General features: G+C 40.2%; 1 protein-coding gene and 1 non-coding gene across 4 annotated transcripts; one reads left to right on the top strand and one right to left on the bottom strand.

The window, feature by feature from the left end:
* Positions 1-12,507: 12,507 nt before the first annotated feature.
* Positions 12,508-20,180, bottom strand: LOC118998765 (neuropeptide Y receptor type 6-like). Of its 3 annotated transcripts, none has more exons than XM_037063152.1 (2): positions 19,927-20,180; positions 12,508-14,899 (listed from the first exon to the last, which is right to left on the bottom strand). In XM_037063152.1, the coding sequence occupies exon 2, from the start codon at positions 14,760-14,762 to the stop codon at positions 13,605-13,607; it is 1,158 nt and encodes a 385-aa protein (XP_036919047.1). In that variant the 5' UTR covers positions 14,763-14,899; positions 19,927-20,180; the 3' UTR covers positions 12,508-13,604. The 3 variants fall into 3 exon arrangements, 1 of the variants encoding a protein (XP_036919047.1); XR_005068945.1 differs by lacking the exon at positions 12,508-14,899 and adding an exon at positions 15,518-15,588; XR_005068946.1 differs by lacking the exon at positions 12,508-14,899 and adding an exon at positions 17,814-17,976.
* Positions 18,964-19,067, top strand: LOC118998932 (U6 spliceosomal RNA). The gene has a single exon (XR_005069003.1). It is a non-coding gene; the product is annotated as a U6 spliceosomal RNA (small nuclear RNA).
* Positions 20,181-20,539: the final 359 nt, after the last annotated feature.

Raw genomic sequence — 20,539 nt, 5'->3', positions numbered from 1 at the left:
CCCCCGGAACCGCCGGCTGACATGCAATCAGAAAGCTGGAAGGGCGGGCTTTGCCAAGACGGACATCCTCACAGTAACCTGAGTCCGAGACAGAAACCACCAATGCCATGTGTCGCTGCTTTGCTCAGAGGGGGCCAATCCCCAACTTCCGAGGGAAACCAATGGAAATAAAGCCCCGCCATCTTTCCTATTCAGCAGACGAGATTCCCCGATATCTGGGGAGCAGGGAGCCTCATCTGGGCATATCTACCTCAATAAAGCTCTATATTTTGCCTACTTTTGTGGCTGATTGGCATTTTCTCCTCGGTGGAGCCTGAGAAAAACCTTTCAGTTCTCTCTTCAATGGCTGCTGCGTCTGCATTTAAATCCCCATGCCAATCTTCCTCTACAGTCCCATTTCTGACTCCTCCCACAATTGGCTACACCCGCCAGTACTCCCATATCCTCCCAGCTTTACTCAGCTGCCACAGTGGGTCTGGGCAGGCGTGGCCCCATGGCATGGAGCTAATCATTTCCAAGCTCTCACTCAGGTGCTATAATGGGATTGTGGGGGGGTGAGGGGGCGGTGTGGAGGCAGCTGGGAGTTGTCTCCCAGGTACATCTTGGGTGAAAGTCACTCTCTTCTCCCTGGATCAAAGCATGACCACAGCTATTTAACATATCTATGAAACCAGTTAAAGGTTATAGATATGTTAAATGACCATTCTAGAGGTTATCTGTGAAACTGTTGCTATGCAAAACAACTCAATGGCCCTGCACCATGTATCCCATCCCCCTAGCTCAGACTTGTGGGGGTGAGGACATCCCATATTTTTAATATTTTCTGGAAACCCTGAGTTCTGGACCCCATCGCAAATTCTTTTGGGGGCCCCCTGGCTGCACCCTCCTACATATTCACTTGATAAATTATTATGCAGCTTTTAAAAAAATATTTTATTTAGTTATCTTTTTAGAGGGGAAGGGAAGGAGAGAGGAAAGAAACATCAATGTATGGTTGCTTCTCGTGCATCCCCTGCAGGGAACTGACCCCTGCCGGAAACTGGCCTGCAACCCAAGCATGTGCCCTGACTGGTAATCGAACCACGATCGTCTGGTTCGCAGGCCTGTGCTGTTATGCAGCTTTTAGTAATAGTAAACAGTGATGCTATTGGCTTTGTAAGAAAAAAGATGCTGTATGTGAACCTATTAAAAATAAATAAATAATAAAATATTTTCTTTTTCCTTCTTGAATACTAATCTTTATTTTCTTCACTCTGACCAGATTAATAGGACAAAGGGATTCTCAATCCTATTATACATTGAGATTTGAGGAATGTGAGTAAGTTTTAAAGGTCGAATCTTCTCTCACTGACAAAAACCTCTATTTAGTTAATAATTTCCTCACTCGGCAAGTAAATCTGGCCTGATGCTGGACACTTGGGTGAGTCAAAGATGTAAAGGTCTGAATCTGCAGGTCAGGTGCTAATAGTTTTTTTAGGAAGAGGCTGGCAGCCTTGAGGCAGAGTACCAATGTGTAGAATTAGAGAAGGGGTGGACAGCAGGAATAGGTGACTTTGTGTTCACATGCTGATGGGTTCCAAGGACTGGGCTCTCAGGGCCATGTGAATCAGGGTTGTTATGAAAAGGTCCTTTAAGGGAGGTGAGTCTTGGACTAGACCTTGAAGGAAATCATGGGTCAAAACTGATTGGAAGAGCACCATTGGCAAAGACCCAGAGACTGCAGTGACCATATGTTGTGGACAAGATAGCTGATTGTCTTAACTGGAGTGGAAGGACTACCTTGGGAAGGTCAAGGGGTGAGTTTTTCTTTGCTTTTTAAAGGTACAAGATCATTAAAAAACGGGCAAAAGACTTGAACAGACACTTCTCCGAGGAGGATATACAGAGGGCCCAGAAACATATGAAAAGATGCTCAGCATTGCTAGTCATCAGAGAGATGGCTACATCTACAATGTAGATGGCTAAAACTACAATGAAATACCACTTCACACTGGTGAGAATGGTCATCATAAACAAAGCAACAAACAAGTGCTGGAGAAGATGTGGAGAAAAGGGAACCCTAGTGCACTGTTGGTGGGAATGCAGACTGGTGTAGCCACTGTGGAAAACTATGGAATTTCTTCAGAAAACTAAAAATGGAACTGCCTTTTGACCCAGTAATACCACTGCTGGGATTATATCCTAAGAGCCCTGAAATATCAATCCTAAAGAACCTATGCACCCCAATGTTCATAGCAGCACAATTTACAATAGCCAAGTGCTGGAAGCAACTTAAGTGCCCATCAGTAAATGAGCGGATCAAAAACTATGGTACATTTACACAATGGAATACTATGCAGCAGAGAGGGGGGAAAGAAGGACAGGTAGGATGGATGGAACTGGAGAGCATTATGCTAAGTGAAATAAGCCAGGTAGTGAGGGACAAATACCATATGATCTCACTTTTAACTGGAACATAATTAGCAAAATAAAAAAGCAGACAAAATATAACCAGAGACATTGAAATTAAGAACAATCTAACAATAACCAGAGGGGAGACGGGAGGGGACAGTGGGGGGAAGGGTTTTCAGGAACTACTATAAAGGACACATGGACAAAACCAAGGGGGAGGGTGGAAGCAAGAGAGGGAGGTGTGTTTGGCTGGGGTGGGGGGAGTGGTGGAGGGAAAATACAGACAACTGTAATTGAACAACAATAAAATAATTTTAAAAATAAATAAGTAAAGGCACAAGATCATTAAAACACATAGGGGCTGATTATCCTATGCTGGCTTTCTGGCCCAGACTCCAGGATAGTGAATTTTATTTTCAGATATCTTTTTCTTGACTACTTTTAGGAGTGTATGTTTGAGGTGGGTGCTTATCCATTTGAATAAATTATACAAATAATATTCTTTTTTAAAAAATATTTTATTTCTTTATCTTTAGAGGGGAAGGGAAGGAGAGAGGAAGAGAAACATCAATGTGTGGTTGTTTCTCGTGCATCCCCTGCTGGGAACTGGCCTGCAACCCAAGAATGTGCCCTGACTGGGAATCGAGCCTCGATAGTCTGGTTCGCAGGCCCGTGCTCAATCCATTGAGCTACACCAGCCAGGGCTTACAAATAATATTCTTAATAAAATATTTAGAAAATACAAATAAGCAAATAGGTAAAAAAAAGTTTTAAAAGTTGGAGGGGAAAGGAACTTTGAAGGCAAGATGGAACAAGGAAAAAAAGAAAGAGATAAGTCACACAAAAGTCTTCCAGAAATTTTTTGGGGTGCTATGCACAAACGTGCACACACACACACACACTTTTGTCTTTGTTTTTAAATTGCAGGAAATAGAAAGGTGTAAAACTGGAGTCACATACTCCTGTTCCTGTAAAAAAAAAAAAAAGAAGGAAAGAAAGAAAGAAAAAGCAGAAGGCTTTTCCTGGGATTCCAGGATGAGGAAGACTTCCTTCAAATCAATAACTCAACAACTTTTTGCTTTTAGGGTTTTTTAAATTGTTAACACTCTTACAGATGTTCCTTGTGTTCCCCCCTTTGCTCCTCTCTACTCAATCCCCCTGACCCTGTCCTTTACCACATTGTTGTCTGTCTGCGGGCTATATGCATATATGCATATATGTTCTTTGGCTAATCTCTTCCATCCCTCCCACCCCCACCCCTCTGAGATCTGTCAGTCTGCTCCATGTATCCATGCTTCTGGTCCTGTATTGTTTGTCAGTTTATTTTGTTCATTAGATTTCATGTATAAGTGAGATCTTGTGCTATTTGTCTTTCTCTGACTGGCGTATTTCACTTAGCATAATAGTCTCCAAGTTCACCCACGCTGTTGGAGAGGGTAAAAGTTGTTTCTTTGTTACAGCCACATAGTATTCTATTGTGTAAATAAATATATGACATCTTTTTTATCTGCTTATCTATTGATGGACACTTGAGTTGTTTCCAGATCTTGGCTATTGTAAATAATGCTGCTATGAACATAGGGGTGCATATATTCTTTTCCAATTGGTGTTTTGGGATTCTTAGGATATATGCCCAGAGGTGGGATTGCTGAGCCAGATGGCAGTTCTTAATTTTTTGAGGAAACTCCATGCTGTTTTCTACAGTGACTACACCAACCTGCATTCCCACTATTGGCAGTTCCCCAGGGTTCCCTTTTCCCCGCATCCTTGGCAGCACTTGTTGTTTGTTGATTTATTGATGGTAGCCATTCTGGCAGGTGTGAGGTGATAGCTCATTGTGGTTTTAATTTTCATCTCTCTACTGATTAGTGACATTGAGCATTTTTTTCATGCATGTATTGGACATCTCTATGTCCTCTTTGGAGAAGTGTAATTCAGGTCCTTTTTTAATTGGATGTTTGTCTTCATGGTATTGAATTGTATAAATTCTTTATATATTTTGGAAATTAATCCCTTATCAGATGTANTGTGGTTTTAATTTTCATCTCTCTACTGATTAGTGACATTGAGCATTTTTTTCATGCATGTATTGGACATCTCTATGTCCTCTTTGGAGAAGTGTAATTCAGGTCCTTTTTTAATTGGATCTTTGTCTTCGTGGTATTGAATTGTATAAATTCTTTATATATTTTGGAAATTAATCCCTTATCAGATGTATCATTGGTTAATATGTTCTTCCATTCAGTGGGTTCCAGGTTTTTTTTTGATGCTGGTTTCTTTAGCTGTGCAGAAACTTTTTAGTTTGATGTAGTCCCATTTGTTTATTTTCTCCTTTGTTTCACTTACACTAGGAGATAGGTATATCAGCAAAAATACTGCTATGTGACATATCTGAGATTTTATTGCCTATGTTTTCTCCTAGGATTTTTATGGTTCCACAACTTACATTTAAGTCCTCTATTTATTTTTATTTATTCTTGTGTATGGTATAAGTTGGTGGTCCAGTTTCATTTTTTTTGCACATTCCTGTCCAATTTTCCCAACATTTATTGAAGAGACTATTTTCACTCTATTGTATGCTCTTGCCTCCTTCATCAAATACTGATTAACCAGAAAAGCATGGGTTGAAGAGCAATGGGGGAAGAATTAGGACAAATGTGATGAAACAATAGTAAAAAGAAAAAAAAAAACCATGGGTTAATTTCTGGGTTCTGTCTTCTGTTCCACTGACCTATATGCCCGTTCTGGTGCCAGTACCAGGCTGTTTTGATTGTGATGGCCTTGTAGAATGGTTTGATATCTGGTATTGTGATCACTCCACCTTTGTTCTTCTTTCTCAAGATTGCTGAGGCTACTAGGGTGTTTTTTGGTTCCATCTTTACTTAGCAGAGAAGAATTTGGCTCACTGAAAAAGACAAAGTTCTTTGCTGCCTTGGCCTTTTATGAAGAGTCTTGTTTTTCTTCTAATAAAATCATAATGGGGCCCACTCTCCTGGAGGCTGGTTGCCCTGGATAACAGGACTTTCATTTCTAAAAGGTGTATCAGCTCCCAAAATCTGTCAGTTTAGTTAATTGGAAATTAACAGCCTATTTTCAGTTAGCTGAGTCTTGTTGGTACACGCTAGTTGGCAAGTAATATTTGAGACATGAAAGCACACTTTACCTTTGAGCTTCCCCTGGTACCAAGGTGGGTTTGTATGTGTCTTCCTACCAGTACAGATTTCCTGGACACTGGCTTGTCTGTTTCAAATGAGATTTGGTATTCTGCTGCTTCAGGTAACTGAGTCCAGGGCATCCAGGCCCCACTTACTGTTTGGGTCCACACACAGGTTTGTTATCTCTAGATTTATTCTGTGTCTACAGTTTGGAAATGATGTTTGAGCCCCCACTTTGTGCTAAATGCTATAATTGGCACTAGAGCCTCTATAGTAAATAAGACCCAGTCTGAACCTTCAAGTAGCTCATGACATGAGAAGCAGACACACATGTAAATAGGCCTTTATGATTCTACATGGTAGGTATACATGAGTACTGTGAGTGCAGTGACTGGGGAGTCATAACAGCCCTGGGGGATCAGAGGAGTTGGTTAAGAAACATTTATATTTAGTCCTGAAGGACACAGGACTTTGCAGCTTATTGACATTACTATAATCTCTGTGTAATTAGAATTTTGTTTTTATACTCTCATTGGATAATTAATACAACATAGGTATGAAAACATTCAGATGTTCAGTAAGTAGCTACTGCCTAGTTTGTGTTTTAAGAAATAACTTATAAGCCCTGGCTGGTGTGGCTCGGTGGATTGAGTGCCAGCCTGTGAACCAAAGGGTCACAGGTTTGCTTCCTAGTCAGGGCACATGCCTGGGTCGTAGGCTGGGTCCCCAGTTGGGGGTGCACGAGAGGCAACCGCACACTGATGCTTCTTTCCCTCTCTTTCTTGCTCCCTTCTCCTCTCTCTGAAAGTAAAATCTTTTTAAAAAGATGCCCATCGGTCAATGACTGGATCACAAGACTATGGTACATTTACACAATGGAATTCTATGCCGCAGAAAGGAAGAAGGAACTACTACCCTTTGCAACATCATGGATGGAACTGGAAAGCATTATGCTGAGCGAAATAAGCCAGGCGGTGAAAGACAAATATCATATGATCTCACCGTTAACAGGATTCTAAACAAACCAAACAAGCAAGCAAAATACGACCAATGACACTCAAATATGGAACAGGCTGACAGGGTCCAGAGGGGAGAGGGGAGAGAATCATAGGGGAAAAAGGGAATGGATTCACATGAACAAGTATAAAGGACACATGGACAATAACTAGGGGTGGGGGGTAGAAAGGGGAGGGAGGCAGGGAGCATGGGGTGGGGGGCGGGCAGGGTTGGGAATATAAGACAGAAACCTGTATGTGAACAAGAATTAAATAAAAATTATATTTAAAAAAAAAGAAATAACTTTTAAATCTATATATGTTAAATTCCTTTTTTCTTGCCTAGTCCTATCTTAAATATTCTAAGGAAGAGTGAGGGGTTGATATAGAAGGAATGAAAGATGTAGGTCAGGGTCTCTGAAAATTCACAGTCTAGTTGAGAAGCCCAGATTTATCTGTGGAAAATAGGGAATGGCAGGAAACAGATGTAAGATGCACGTTTTTCTGACACCAGCATCCCACATCCTTTCACTTCTGCAGGGGAACCACCTCCCAGTTTCAACAAGGAGTTTGATCTGGGCATAGGACCAGGCAAAAGAGACCTGCTTTGCTTTCCTTAGCCCACTGGACATATTCATCATCTTCTTTCTCCAGTTTATTGAACAAACACATATATTGCACAAGTGATTTCAGGGAGGATTCTAGGGTTTCCTGGTCATATCAGTCTTCAAATACTCCCTCTTCTCTTCTAGTGTATAGAATACTTCTAGTGTATGAGAATACTTCTCATCTAGTGTATTTCCCCTTCTCTTCCCAGTGTATGCTCACTTATGGATATAAAGATAAATTGATTCTAGGAGACATAAAAAATGTCTCCTGGACATTAACTCTGCCTTCACGTATTCTCAACTTTCCTTTCGGCACCTTCCAACCTAACCAGAAGGAAGGCCTTGAAACCAAGGCATTGAATTATCCCCCTGGAGTATTGTAAACTGTAATTTAATGCCTCAACTAGAATGTAAACTCTTTAAGGCTGTGTCTTACGTTTTTTTCTGTACCTAATACAGTGCTAAAAACTTAGTATATTTTTCTCAATTTCTTTATTCCACAGAAAACAAAACTTACAGGAAGAGACCTCGACTATTTCCATTGGGCTGATGAACTATGCTGTGGGTACTCAGCAGAAAGTGGGGGGCACCTCCTTTGAGCTGAAGCTTCAGGCATTGGATCTGTCAAGACACATACACCTTTTTCAGAACATCACATTTCCATGCGCATTTGAAATGAGCTGTACACATTCAAACCACACTTGTGTACTCATTTTGCGTCATTTATGTCGTTGGTTTTTTGCGTTATAAGTTATTGGGCTTACTCTTTGGAAATCTTTAAAAACAGGCAGAAAGAAAACTTAAGTGACTTACTGCAAGAATGTTTCTAGCATTTTCTCATTCAGCTCTGGATCACTGAACAGACACATTCAGAAGAGTTACTTTACTAATTTCTGAGGTCATAAATTCACCCACTGATAGTTGTCTTTTCAGGAAACTTTTAAAGAGATGAAATACTACTCTCAATTCAAAATGATTTGAGGTGAGGGGATAGGGGGAACAGATTTTTGGAGTGCTGACTAGAGAAACTGTATTTTTAGAACTATTTGACAAACATCATAAAGTTCCAATCTCAGAGGGCCTCCTAGAAAGGAGAACACAGGCTCACGTGACAACGGGAGTGGCAGGTGAGAAAAAGAGGTCTCCAAGATTTCTTTTGAGAAATCAGCTCCTTTGTAGGTAACTGTCTCCTTTTCTCTTGCTGCTTTTAAGATTCTTTACTTATCTTTAATCTTAGCTAATGTAATTATGAAGTCCCCTGGTGTGTTCCTCCTTGGGTCCAATTTCTTTGGGACTCTCTGAGCTTCCTGGACTTCCCAAAAGTCTGTTTCCTTTGCCAGATTTGGGAAAGTGCTGGAAAGAAGTACTCCAAGTCATGAAAGACAAGGACCTACATCCAAGATTATTCTATCCAGCAAAGCTACCATTTAGAATGGAAGGGCAGATAAAGTGCTTCCCAGATAAGGTCAAGTTAAAAGAGTTCATCATCAACAAGGCCTTTTATTATTTTTTTTGGAAGATAAATCTTAAATTTATTTTTATTTTTTTAAAAATATATTTTATTGATTATACCATTACAGTTGTTGTTCTAGTCCCCCTTCATTCCCCTCCACCCTGCACACCCCTCCCCCACCATTCCCCCCTTTAGTTTATGTCCACGTGTCTCAAGTTCTTTAGATTCTATATTTCCCCTACTATTCTTGCCCTTCCCCCTATCTATTTTCTACCTACTGTCTATGCTATTTTCTGTATCTTCTCCCCCCTTCTCCTCCTCCCACTCCCCTGTTGCTAACCCTCCATGTGTTCTTCATTTCTATGGTTCTGCTCCTGATCTAGCTGTCCTCTTGGTTTGCTTTTGTTTTAGGTGTGGTTGTTAATAACTGTGAGTTTGCTGTCCTTTCACTGTTCATATTTTTCATCTTCTTTTTCTTGTATAAGTCCCTTTAACATTTCATATAATAAGGGCTTGGTGATGATGAACTCCTTGAACTTGACCTTATCTGAGAAGCACTTTTTCTGCCCTTCCATTCTAAATGAAAGCTTTGCTGGATAGAGCAATCTTGGATGTAGGTCTTTGGATTTCCTGACTTGGAATACTTCTTTCCAGCCCCTTCTTGCCTCTAAGGTCTCTTTTGAGAAATCAGCTGACAGTCTGATGGGAACTCCTTTGTAGGTGACTATCCCCTTATCTCTTGCTGCTTCAAGGATTCTCTCCTTCACTTTAATCTTGGGCAATGCAATGATGATGTGCCTTGGTGTGTTCCTTCTTGGGTCCAACTTCTTTGGGACTCTCTGAACTTCCTGGATTTCTTAGAAGTCTATTTCCTTTGCCAGACTGGGGAAGTTCTCCTTTATTATTTGTTCAAATAAGTTTTCCACTCGTGGCTGTTCCTCTTCCCCTTCTGGTACCCCTATAATTTGGATGTTGGAATGTTTAAAGATATCCTGGAGATTCCTAACCCTCCCCTCATTTTTTTGAATTCTTGTTTCTTTATTCTTTTCTGGTTGGATGTTTTGTTCTTCCTTCTGGTTCACTCCATTGATTTGAGTCCCAGATTCCTTTCCATCACTATTGGTTTCCTGTGCATTTCCCTTCATTTCAATTAGTTTAGCCTTCATATATTCCTCTAATTTGTGACTATAATCAACCAGTTCTGTGAGCATCCTGAGCACCAGTGTTTTGAACTGTGCATCTGAGAGGTTCGCTATTTCTTTTTCACTTAGAGTTATCGGCTCTGGGGCTTTGAGTTCTTCTTGAGCCATATTTTGGACTGTTCATGCCTGTTATGTATGAGGAGCGGAGCCCTAGGTGTTCACCAGGGCGGGGCAACTCAGTTGTTGGGTTGTGACGCTGTATGTGGGGGTGAGGTCAAAGGAAATCAATGGCGGTTCCCTCTGCCTCCTCCTGCCACCGGGACTGCCCCGTCCAGTCAGCCTGCCCCGTACCCTCACTGGGTTCACTGCTGGGGCCTGTGAGGTTTGCCACTGGGGCCTGCGGGGTCCGTCTCACTGCTCACACCTCTGCTGGTTTATCTGCGTGCGAATGTGTGACCGCAGTCAGTCTGCCCCGCACCCTCACTGGGTCCGCGATGCTACCCCGGTTGCCTGCGAGCCTAGGTCGGGGGATATTTCCTGCCGACCCTGCTCCGCTGGTGGCTCTGCCCCTCTTACCGGTCCCAGTTGAACGGTTTGTTGTTGTCTGACTTCCATATAGTTCAGTTTTCTGTTCTTTGGCTGTGTCTTTGTTTACTAAACCTTTGTTGTATTCAAACTTGGTTGTGAGAGAAGGCACAGTGTTTCCACCTACGCCTCCATCTTGGCAGAAGTCCACCAAGGCCTTATTATATGAAATGTTAAAGGGATTATCTAAGAAAAAGAAGATAAAAAATATGAATGGTAAAATGACAACAAATTCACAGTTATTAACAACAACACCTAAAACAAAAACAAAAACAAAGCAAACTAAGCAAACAACTAGAACAGGAACAGAATCACAAAAATGGAGAACCTATGGAGGGTTATCAGCAGGGGAGTGGGTGGGGAGAGAGGAGGAAAAGGTACAGAGAATAAGTAGCATAAATGGTAGGTAGAAGATAGACAGGTGGTTAAGAATAGTGTAGGAAATGTAGAAGCCAAAGAACTTATATATATGACCCATGGACATGAACTAAAGCGGGGAAATGGGGCAGGAGGGGGTGTGCAGGGCGGAGGGGAATAAAGGGGGAAATGGGACAACTGTAATAGCATAGTCAATAAAATATATTTAAATAAATAAAAAAAGATAAGGTCTCAATTCTCTTACCAAGTGGCTCGACAGTAGACCACATTGGTGTGAACAAGCCACAAATACTGCAAAAAAATGAGAGATAAGATTGACTTTCCTGAAATCTCTCTTTGTTTCCTCTCAAAAGTGAGTTTTACCTTCACTGGGCCCTCACCACACTTGGTTTATATTTCCATTATATCCCCTCAAATAACTACTTACTGACCTGTGCTTTGCTACTTGTTAGAAGGTAAGCCCCTGAAGGGTAAAGATCTTCATTAAAAAGTAGATTTAACTGACTACTTTTCCTTGAGGTAAAAATAAACACAAGAGAGACTTTTATTTATAGTTGTATTATTAGTGACCTTTGTTTCACTAACCTTCAAGAAAAGTTTAGAAGAAAAGATAAAATAGTTTTAGAGGAGAAGAAAATAGTTCTTATCATGGAGTCAGGAAGAAGCACGACATTTAATCATTAATTGGAGATCTCTTCTGAATATTCAGGGTAGAGACCAGGGTTGGAGGAGCCTGGTTGTGTGCGGGGGGTGACAGGAGAGGGTAGTATCACAGTTTCATGAAACCCCTTTTCTGCTTTCAGTGGCTTGGTCAGAATCATTTTAGTAATGGAAACTAGGATCAATGTACCTCTATCAAGGAGGTAAAATATTACGTTAGTCTTAATTATTGCACTAATCACTACCTGTGAGATAGAAAACAACAAGGGACAGTTGATTGCTTTCTGGGCTAATTGACCACAGTCTTGTACCTTTAAGATTTTAAGCTGCCACCATTTGACGTTGGTTTTTATTTTTATTTTTTTAGAGAGCAAGGGAAGGGAGGAAGAAAGAAAGGGAGAGAAACATCAGTGTGAGAGAGAAACATTGATTGGTTGCCTTGTATATGCACCCTGACTGGGGACTGAACCCACAACCTAAATATGTGCTCTAACCAGTAATTGAACCCACACACTTTTGGTTTGCAAGATGACACCCGATCAATTGAACCACTCTGGCCAGGGCTAAAGTTGGTTTTTAGATAGGAGCTTTTATTTGCATCTAGTTGGGTGAGACTTACATTTTACTGCATTTTGGAGTCTTATGGTGCTTATATTGTTAATTTTTCCCGAAATGGTATAACGGACAGAACAGAAATCCTGAAGAGAAGGAAAAGACAGAGGGAAGTAGGGAGGAAGGAAGAGGGCAGCAAAAAGAGAGGGAAAGGAAAGAGAGAGGGAGGGAAAGATAGAGGCAGGGATAATCTTTTAGGGTGGGAAACGGGAAGGCTAATGTGCAGGAAAAACACAATGGAAAAGTCACAGGTTTGCAGAGAAACATTACTTTTTATTCAAAAGAAAGAAAATAACAGTTACATTTTAAACATACAAGTAAGCTGCAGGTCACAAGTAATAGTATAATGGATATTTACCAAAAGAGGTAAAGCTGTCCTGGCTGGAGTAGCTCAGTGGATTGAGCACGGGCCTGTGAAGCAAAGGGTCGCCAGTTCGATTCCCATTCAGGGCACATGCCTGGGTTGTAGGCCAGGTCCTCAGTAGGTGACATATGAGAGGCAACCACACATTGATATTTCTCTCCCTCTCTTTCTCCTTCCCTTCCCCCTCTCTCTAAAAATAAATAAATAAAATAATTTTTAAAAAGGGGTAAAGCTGGTCATGATTTAGCAGAAGTCACTGAGCTAATGGCTATATGAACAGTTGCTTAGTACCCTTTTTGAAAAGTCTAGCTGATTTTCCTGTATAAGTTACTGCGTGGGAGGGATTACTTATAAGGGATTAAGTTACTTATAAGGGATTTTTTAAAAATGTTTGTGGTAAGGTTTATGAGAGGTTTTAAAAACCTGGGGCTAATTATGAAAGTTTGGTGATGCCCCTCTGGCCTACTGATAGAATCATAATGACCTCTGCTTAAGGGTAAAAAGCCATTCTAAAATAAATGAAGGTTCTATCTATGTTTACTATTAATAAATTAGTTAATATGATTTTTAGTATAATTGGAGTATAAGAGTTTGTTACCTGTTCTGGCCATGCTAATAGCATTGTTAGCAAAGAAAATGTGCTTTTATCATAAACTAGAGAATCTGAGTTAGGCATTGGAATTAATTATAATTATAATACTTAGTAAAAATATTAAGTTAGAACCATTCCTTTAACTTCCAATTCAAACTTATTTTGTTAGCTAATTAATAAATTATGAAGGGGGCTTTATGAGTTTGCTAATTGAGTAGTTACAAGGTTGAAAGTTATACTTTCCACACCTGCAAGTGAAATTGCTTCAACACAAGAAGGTGTCATCAGTAGTGACTTTTGTGGATATTCCATTGAACGATAGTATTGGGGAACTTTGTTCCCCAGCCATCGGTGCTGCTTAACGTCTCTTGCTTTCTCACTCTCATTGTTTGCTACAAATGATGACAACTAAGTTGTTTGAGTTATTCTCCTAAGACAAAAGGGGTGGTTGGTGTGTGTGTGTGTGTGTGTGTGTGTGTGTGAGAGAGAGAGAGAGAGAGAGAGATGACACAGACAGGTTTGGCCTAAGGCAAAACTGGGTAGTATAAAGTTGCTCTTTTTTTTTTTGTTTCTTGCTGCTTCTTTATGAATCTTGCTCTGTCTCCAGCCATTACCTCTCAATCTCCCATTAAAGAAAGGCTTTTGTACAGTATTAAATGTTACCACTTTTTATACACCTGTTGATGTAGGAGCCAATCTTAATGATCCCTTGGACTCATCTGTGTGCATAGTGGAGATGGCAATATTTTCATATCTTTCCCGGGGTGTAAAGCACCAGCAGTGGTGAATATGTACCACCAGATCTTTCTGAAAATTTTTGTTGAGAAAACCATAAAAGAGAGGGTTTATACATGTAGAAACCATAGCAATCAAGTGGCAAACTACAAATACCAGGTCATGCTGACAGCTCATCAGCACCTCATGATACCAGTCAAAGATGACATTGAAGATGTTCAAGGGCAACCAGCAGGCCCCAAAGGTCACCACAATGGAGATCAATATTGTATTGATCCTCTTGTTCTCACTGAGCCGGCTCTCATTTTCTCTCTTCCTGTCCACCTTTCCACTTCTCCTACGGAGGCAGATGACAATCTTCAGGTAGCAGATGAGGATGAAGCTCAGAGGGACACAGTACTGAAGCATAAACAGGGAGGTGGTGAAGAGGAGCTGGTTCATTTTGGAGGGCCAGCTCTCTATACAGGCTACCCGGTGGGTGTAGAGGTCAGTAGGGAGAGAGAGGTTGTGGAAAGGCTCCTCGGTTAGGTGGTAGGACAGGAAGAAGGGAATAGACAACATAAGGGAAACTAGCCAGATCAATGTGATACCCCAGTAGGCGTGAGATACATTGGGCTTCCAGCCACGAGGGTTCACAATCAGCTGATATCTTTCAACAGCAATCAACACAAGTGAGAATATGGACACAGAAATGAAGACACTCTGAACATAGGAGGTGAGTTTGCACATGGTATCCCCAAATATCCAGTGGTCCATCAGGGTGTAGATGACAGTAAAAGGGATGCACATGACACATACCAAGATGTCAGAGAGAGAGAGATTGGCAATCAGTATGTTGGTAACATTCTGAGCTTCTCTGTGCTTCTTAAAAATGACACTGATGAGCGAGAGGTTCCCGAAAAGGCCCATGATGAAGACCACAGAATAGGCTGTGAGCAGTAGGAACAAGGCTAGAGAAGAAGGTCGACAGGACTCAAAGTAGAAATATGCAGAATTGTTGCTCTTTACATTGGTTTTATTAGCTGCTGGATGGTTTAAGGGAAATTCCATTTTGTCAGGATTATGAGAAAGCTTTTGTAAGCTAACTTGCATGGCTGGATATTTTAACCACCAGTTCTCAGGAAGTACTTTGCTTTCAGGCTTCCAAGGAGTAATTTGTAAGATTTAATCTTCTTTGATCTCTGTGCTTGATAGAAATGCGTGAATGACTTGAATAGGCTCTTGAAATTCTAAAAAAATTAAACATAATGCAGAATATTAATGTAAATTCTTAACAACCTGACAATTCTATAGCTGGAAATTGTCCCTGAGAGGACATAGGGAGATATTCAGAGGGTCTGTCCATATCCTTGACCTCTCATCTCAGAGGGCTTTTTTTTTGTCCCACCAGCATAGTCTTTAAAGCTAATGAGTAAGGAAATGTGAAAGTGTTCTGTTAACTGTATAAGGCAGCCCAAATATACACGTCCATCCCTGTCCCCTTCTGTCCTGTGTGTGTGTGCTGTGGAGGCCAGAGTAATTTGTCTGGAAGCTGAGTTCCATTTAGTGCATCACAATTTGGTGTCTGTATGGCTTTGGCACAAATCAGTTAGCCTTTCTGCTTGGTTTTCTTGTCTGCAAAATGGGGATAAAAATATCTGTTTGCACTGTGGTAAGGATTGAACGAGATCATGCAATTAAATTTGTCCCACTGCCCCAACACAGAGCACATAATAGGTGTTCAGTGTGTGTGTGCTGAATGGAATCTGTTAGCTCTCCCGCCCAAATCCAATCTACAGCCTTTACTCTGAGGTCGGGGCTGGAATCACAGCTCATGCCTGGCGTGGAGTAATGATGGCTGCTCTTCTGGTAGTTTTCCCATTCTTTGGGGCTGAAGCCATCCTCTGCACAAGCAGTTTCTAGGTATACTGCTCGGATCCTGGAGATGAAGGCAAGGGTAAGCCTGGTGAGCTGTTACTCGGAATTAACTTTATTTAGAAAGTATTCTCCAACTCTCCCTCCCTCTGAGCCCCTTCTGACTTCCCAAGGAAAGGGGGGCCCTATGGCTCAGCATGGCTTACGGTCGTTGTATTCAGTGGAATTATTCAGACCAGGATATACAACAGCCATGGTAATGCCCCTGCCATTCTAAGTGCTGAGATTTCTGGCCCAAAAAGGACATATTGAAAGAGGGTAAAGGAAAAAAATATATAATACCCCTCGACTTGCTTTATTCTCTAGGAATTTGAGGAAAACATAATAACATTGATAAAGGAAGCTGAGCAATAGGAATGAAAGAGAACAAACTTTTATTTGCTGTTTGAAATTACCTTGGCTTGCTCTTACATTCCCTCTGAGTTCAAAAGCTTAGCAGATTCTCATTGGAAAGAAATCACCTTAAGAATACCTGTTATGGCTGTCCCTGGTTTTAACAATAGAGACCACAATGAGGAACACCATAAAAATACCAGAGATGAATAGAAACTGTTGATAAAGACAGTATGTCTTATAAAGAAAGACCCAAGGAACTGATCTTTGGCTTACATGTGATAGAGTGATAAGAAGAAATAGCAAAATTCAAAAACAGTGGTTTTTGGAATGAGGGTTTAGGGGTGATTCATCATGAGGATGATTCAGGGGCTCAGCAGACCTAGAGTCTGTTGGTTGAAGGGGAATGTCAAGAGAGATTTAAGCTCTTTATGACAGTGGACTAGAAATATAAATGAGAAATGGAAGGATTTGGTTGTTTACTAGAGTCCTGCTACCAAGCAAACTTCAGTTGGAGGAAGGAAGGGACGAAAAGGAGGCAACAACCATGTGTTCTGGTTGGTAGGCCGGAGTGAGCACTAGACTCCCTGACGGTCCTGCTGCTGGTTTGATTTTGGGCAAGTCAGTCCTCTTCTCTGGGCCTCAGATTCTTCCTCTTTCAAATGAAATTTTTAAAATGGCCTTCCTATTTTACACCTTGGTATACAGGCCTGTGAAATAATATATTTAAAACATCTGATAAATTATCAAATAATGTGGGAAATAATGTGCTTATTAGTCTTACTGTCCTTGTTGAAGCCTCCAGAGAGCGATGAATGCTTTTGTGTCTGCTGCACTATTTATTTCTCCAACATCAAGGGTGCAGGAAAGAGGTAGGATTGTTTTTTATCTGTTTCATAGATAGAAACCAAAGTACAGAAAGGTCCGAGAGCTTAGCTAAAGCTCACCAAAAGCAGCAAACTCTTGTGCTTTTTTTTCCCCTTCCCAGCCTAACACTGTCTACAAAAAAGAAATGCTTTCTGTGAAACCTGTCAAGATAGGGTTGAATAACAGTTTTCTTTTTACAGATGTGGAAATTCATACAGTTTTGCAGAGTTCCTAGCAGAGCGGTAATAGAGCTGGGAATAAACATGGGGAACCTTTGTGTTGCTCCTTGTTGTTGATCTGGGTTGTCTGGACTGAGTGAACGGGAACCACTCACAGCAGGTCTCCAGTTTCGTAGACACCCCTTTACTGTCTTGTGTTGATTAGTAGCAAAGTACAAATGATCTCCCCACTCTGTAAATTCCTATACAGGCTCAAAGCTCAGAAAAAAATCAGAAGACGGTCTGAGGGGCCTCATCTGGGAGGGGGTCAAAGGGGAGTGCTGGAGGTACGCTGTCCAGTGCCCTCTACACAGGGCAGAGCAGCTTCACAGGGAAAGCCCGTATGTCGAATTTGAAATGGCAGTGTGGGATTTATACTTCACATAAAAGCTAACTATTAAGTTAAAATATTAAATACTGCCTATCTGGAGGCAAAATAACACTAAGCCTTGATTCATAAAAAAATTCTTGGGATACATTTCTATTCTAGGGAAGTTCATGTTTGGCTTGTTTAGTTGGAAATGACCAGGAATATGAGATATCCCTTAACCAAGTGATATTTTGCCCCGAAATAAGTTTAGCATATGGTAGAAGTTGGTAGTCTTCAGCCTTCAACCTTGCTGTGTCTGCTTCGTGAGGCAGATGCCTTGAGCTGGGTCTATTGATGCTTTTAATGTAAAAGTACAATATTACGTTACACGTTTTGGTAGTGTTGTGTTTAAAAGTTTCAAGATGAACAAAATAAGAGAATTACTCTTTCAAAGTCTCTATATGCATATTTATTTTTGTATCTGAATGTCTTTTTGTTAGTTTGTGTCTTTTTCTACTTCTCTATACAAGAACTCTTTTTTGTGGGGGTGGAGTAGAGTTCCTTTTTTGGGAGTAGAGTTCATATGTGTCTGTCCTTTGGTTTCCCTTTACCTCTTGTTGTCTTCCTTTCTACAGATGTCTCATTCTCTCTGTGTCCCTCTTCCCTTGAATTGTCCACAACCCAGGAAAAAGGAAAACATATTTTAGAATATCTCTTATATTTCATTTGAAATATAAGGTTTTTTGACCTGGAAGAGATTCTACACGTGTTTTAATACACTGCTCTCATTTGACAGATGTGGCTTTGCAGTTAATTACTGTCAGAACAGGACCAGAGCCCGTCTCTGGCTTTCAGAGTTCCATGCTCTTCCTACTACTTTTGCTGCCTCCTGTTTTATATTTCTTGAAGAAATTTCTGTATTTCTCGCTCTTAATATTAAGAGCAGGTGAGTAGAACATTTTCTAATTCTTTGATATTAAAAAATTCTTTATGTAACTTCAGGGAGTCTGTGGCTTTATGCAAGTGAAATTTTGCCCACCCTACTCTCCAAACCTGAATGTGAGGATCTCAAAGTTGGGCAGGACCACACTGCAAACATCCTCTCGATAGAACTCTCTCCCTTTCCTCAAACCTCTAGGAACATGGATTCTGTGGCTATGTTGGTACAAATAACATCTCACACTTGTATAGGGTTTAATGATTTTTAAAATACTAATCAAAAAATAAAAAAAATACTAAGCTATTTCTTAATTCACTTAAGAATTTAAGTGCTTACAAGGTGAGCTGTCTTACTTGATTTCTACAGCAGTCCTGTACTTTGGGTAGGAATGATACTTTAATTCTGTCTAGAGTACAGAACTAAGTCACTGGCAACTGAGACCTAGTGGCTTTTCATAGTTGTATAATTAGTAGCAGAATTAGGAATAAGACTTCTACTTTCTAAACACAGGCCAAGCAATATTTCTAGTTTATCTGATCATTGCATTAAAAAAATCAAATCAATCTTTTGTCCTCCACAAAAACAAATAGAACTAGAATCTCTGTAAAGATACTTCTTAGAACTTTCCCTAAGAACAAAGCACTATATTCAGTAATCAGAAGAAGCATCAAGAACAAATGCCTTTTCTCGTACAGCCTTATGAAAAGCACTGTGCTTGCTTCAGCAGCACAAGCACTAAAGCTGGAATGATACAGAGATTAGCATGGCCCCTGTGCCAGGATGACATGCAAGTACGTGAAGTGTTCTGTATTTTTTAAAGACAAAAAAAAAGTGATCGGCCTGGTTATTCTACATCATGCAAACTCCTTATCCTATTCAACTCTTCACCCATTCCAAAAAATACAATTTTATGTTTGTCTATTGCAGAAGTATATGCTACACACTTAAGATCTAGGGATAACATTTGACTCATCTGTTCTTTTACCACATGTGCTTTGATTTTCTCTGCTGGAGATGGTTTATCCATTTTTTTCTTCAATTTGACAATTGTTTGAGTCCATATAAAGTGTTAGCGAAAAATGTACATATTTCGTCTTCTGAAGTCTAGTAGTTACTTTTAAAATCAAGCCAACACAGGTTGTCTGAATTGGCTTTCATTTTCTGTGAAGGTTAGTGACTGAGCTTGTTATTATAGGGATGTTGAGGACTTTAATTCCTTAAAATAACAATAACTAAATGTGTCAAGAAAAGAGAGCTAAACTTTGCCAATGAAAATAAGTATACCAGGTGTTTAAGTTTATTTACAAAGAGATAAACAGAAAGTAATTAAAACCTCATTGTGCCCATACCAGCATTTGGTGATTTCTTTTGATAATTTTCTTATAATGGTTCATTATAAAGCTAAGGAGTTGTTTTTCAGGTCACATAAGCAAGAAGACATAGATCACACAAGCGAGTATGATTAGGCCTGAAAGCATGGCGGGTCTTGTTATGATTAATGGTCTGAAAATATGATAGTTCTAATGTTTAATAATCTTCACATATTTTAAAAATGGAAATATTTTAACATGAAATAAACGTTTGAAAAATGTTAATTTTGTTAGCAATAAACAAGAAAAATTACATTAGCAAGATTTTCTTTAGCATTGTAGAGGTTTGTTTCCCAGTTCTTACCTGTTGGATATTTCTAGCTCTCTTGCAGTTCTTTTCATCTGGTACATGTTTTCTTTCTTCATTTCCGTGATTATTTTTCTAAGCTTATTTCTCTGGCAAAAGGTGACGTGTTTGCCGCCTCTCCAAATCACAACATACACCTCTTCCTTCTTGGCTTATCTGTCTCACAAACAATCTATAGCTTCATTTCAGAGCTGCTCCCTGGAGTTGAAATCACCACACCGAGCTCTGGAATCCAGTAGGATCTGAGGCCACTGAAGAGCCAGAGGGGAGGAGTTACAGTCTCAGCCCAGTGGTATCAGATGGAACTGCTGAAAAGATGTGTTCAAAACGTCACTTTCAGTCATCTTGTAGAGATGATAAGAAGAAAGCATTTTGAAAATCTGACATTCTCTGGCAAGTATATGTATATTTGTACTTTTTTAAAAATCAGCTTTGCCAAAATCAGGTATTTGAATTAATTATTCCTGGGAAATTATTAGATGTTAGTGATTGCTCTTAGAGAATTTACAATACGTTAAGAGACAGTGTTTATTCCTGATTTTGCTATAATTGATGAGATTAATAAAATGGTATTAAAATTAAAATTAACCTTAAGTTTCCCAGGAAAGTA

This window comes from Sturnira hondurensis, unplaced genomic scaffold, assembly GCF_014824575.4.
Source record: "Sturnira hondurensis isolate 20B ecotype Veracruz unplaced genomic scaffold, ASM1482457v3 Scaffold0001120, whole genome shotgun sequence".
Classification (NCBI taxonomy): domain Eukaryota; kingdom Metazoa; phylum Chordata; class Mammalia; order Chiroptera; family Phyllostomidae; genus Sturnira; species Sturnira hondurensis.
Note: the sequence above shows the minus strand (reverse complement) of the source record. Positions and strands in the feature narration are given on the sequence as shown.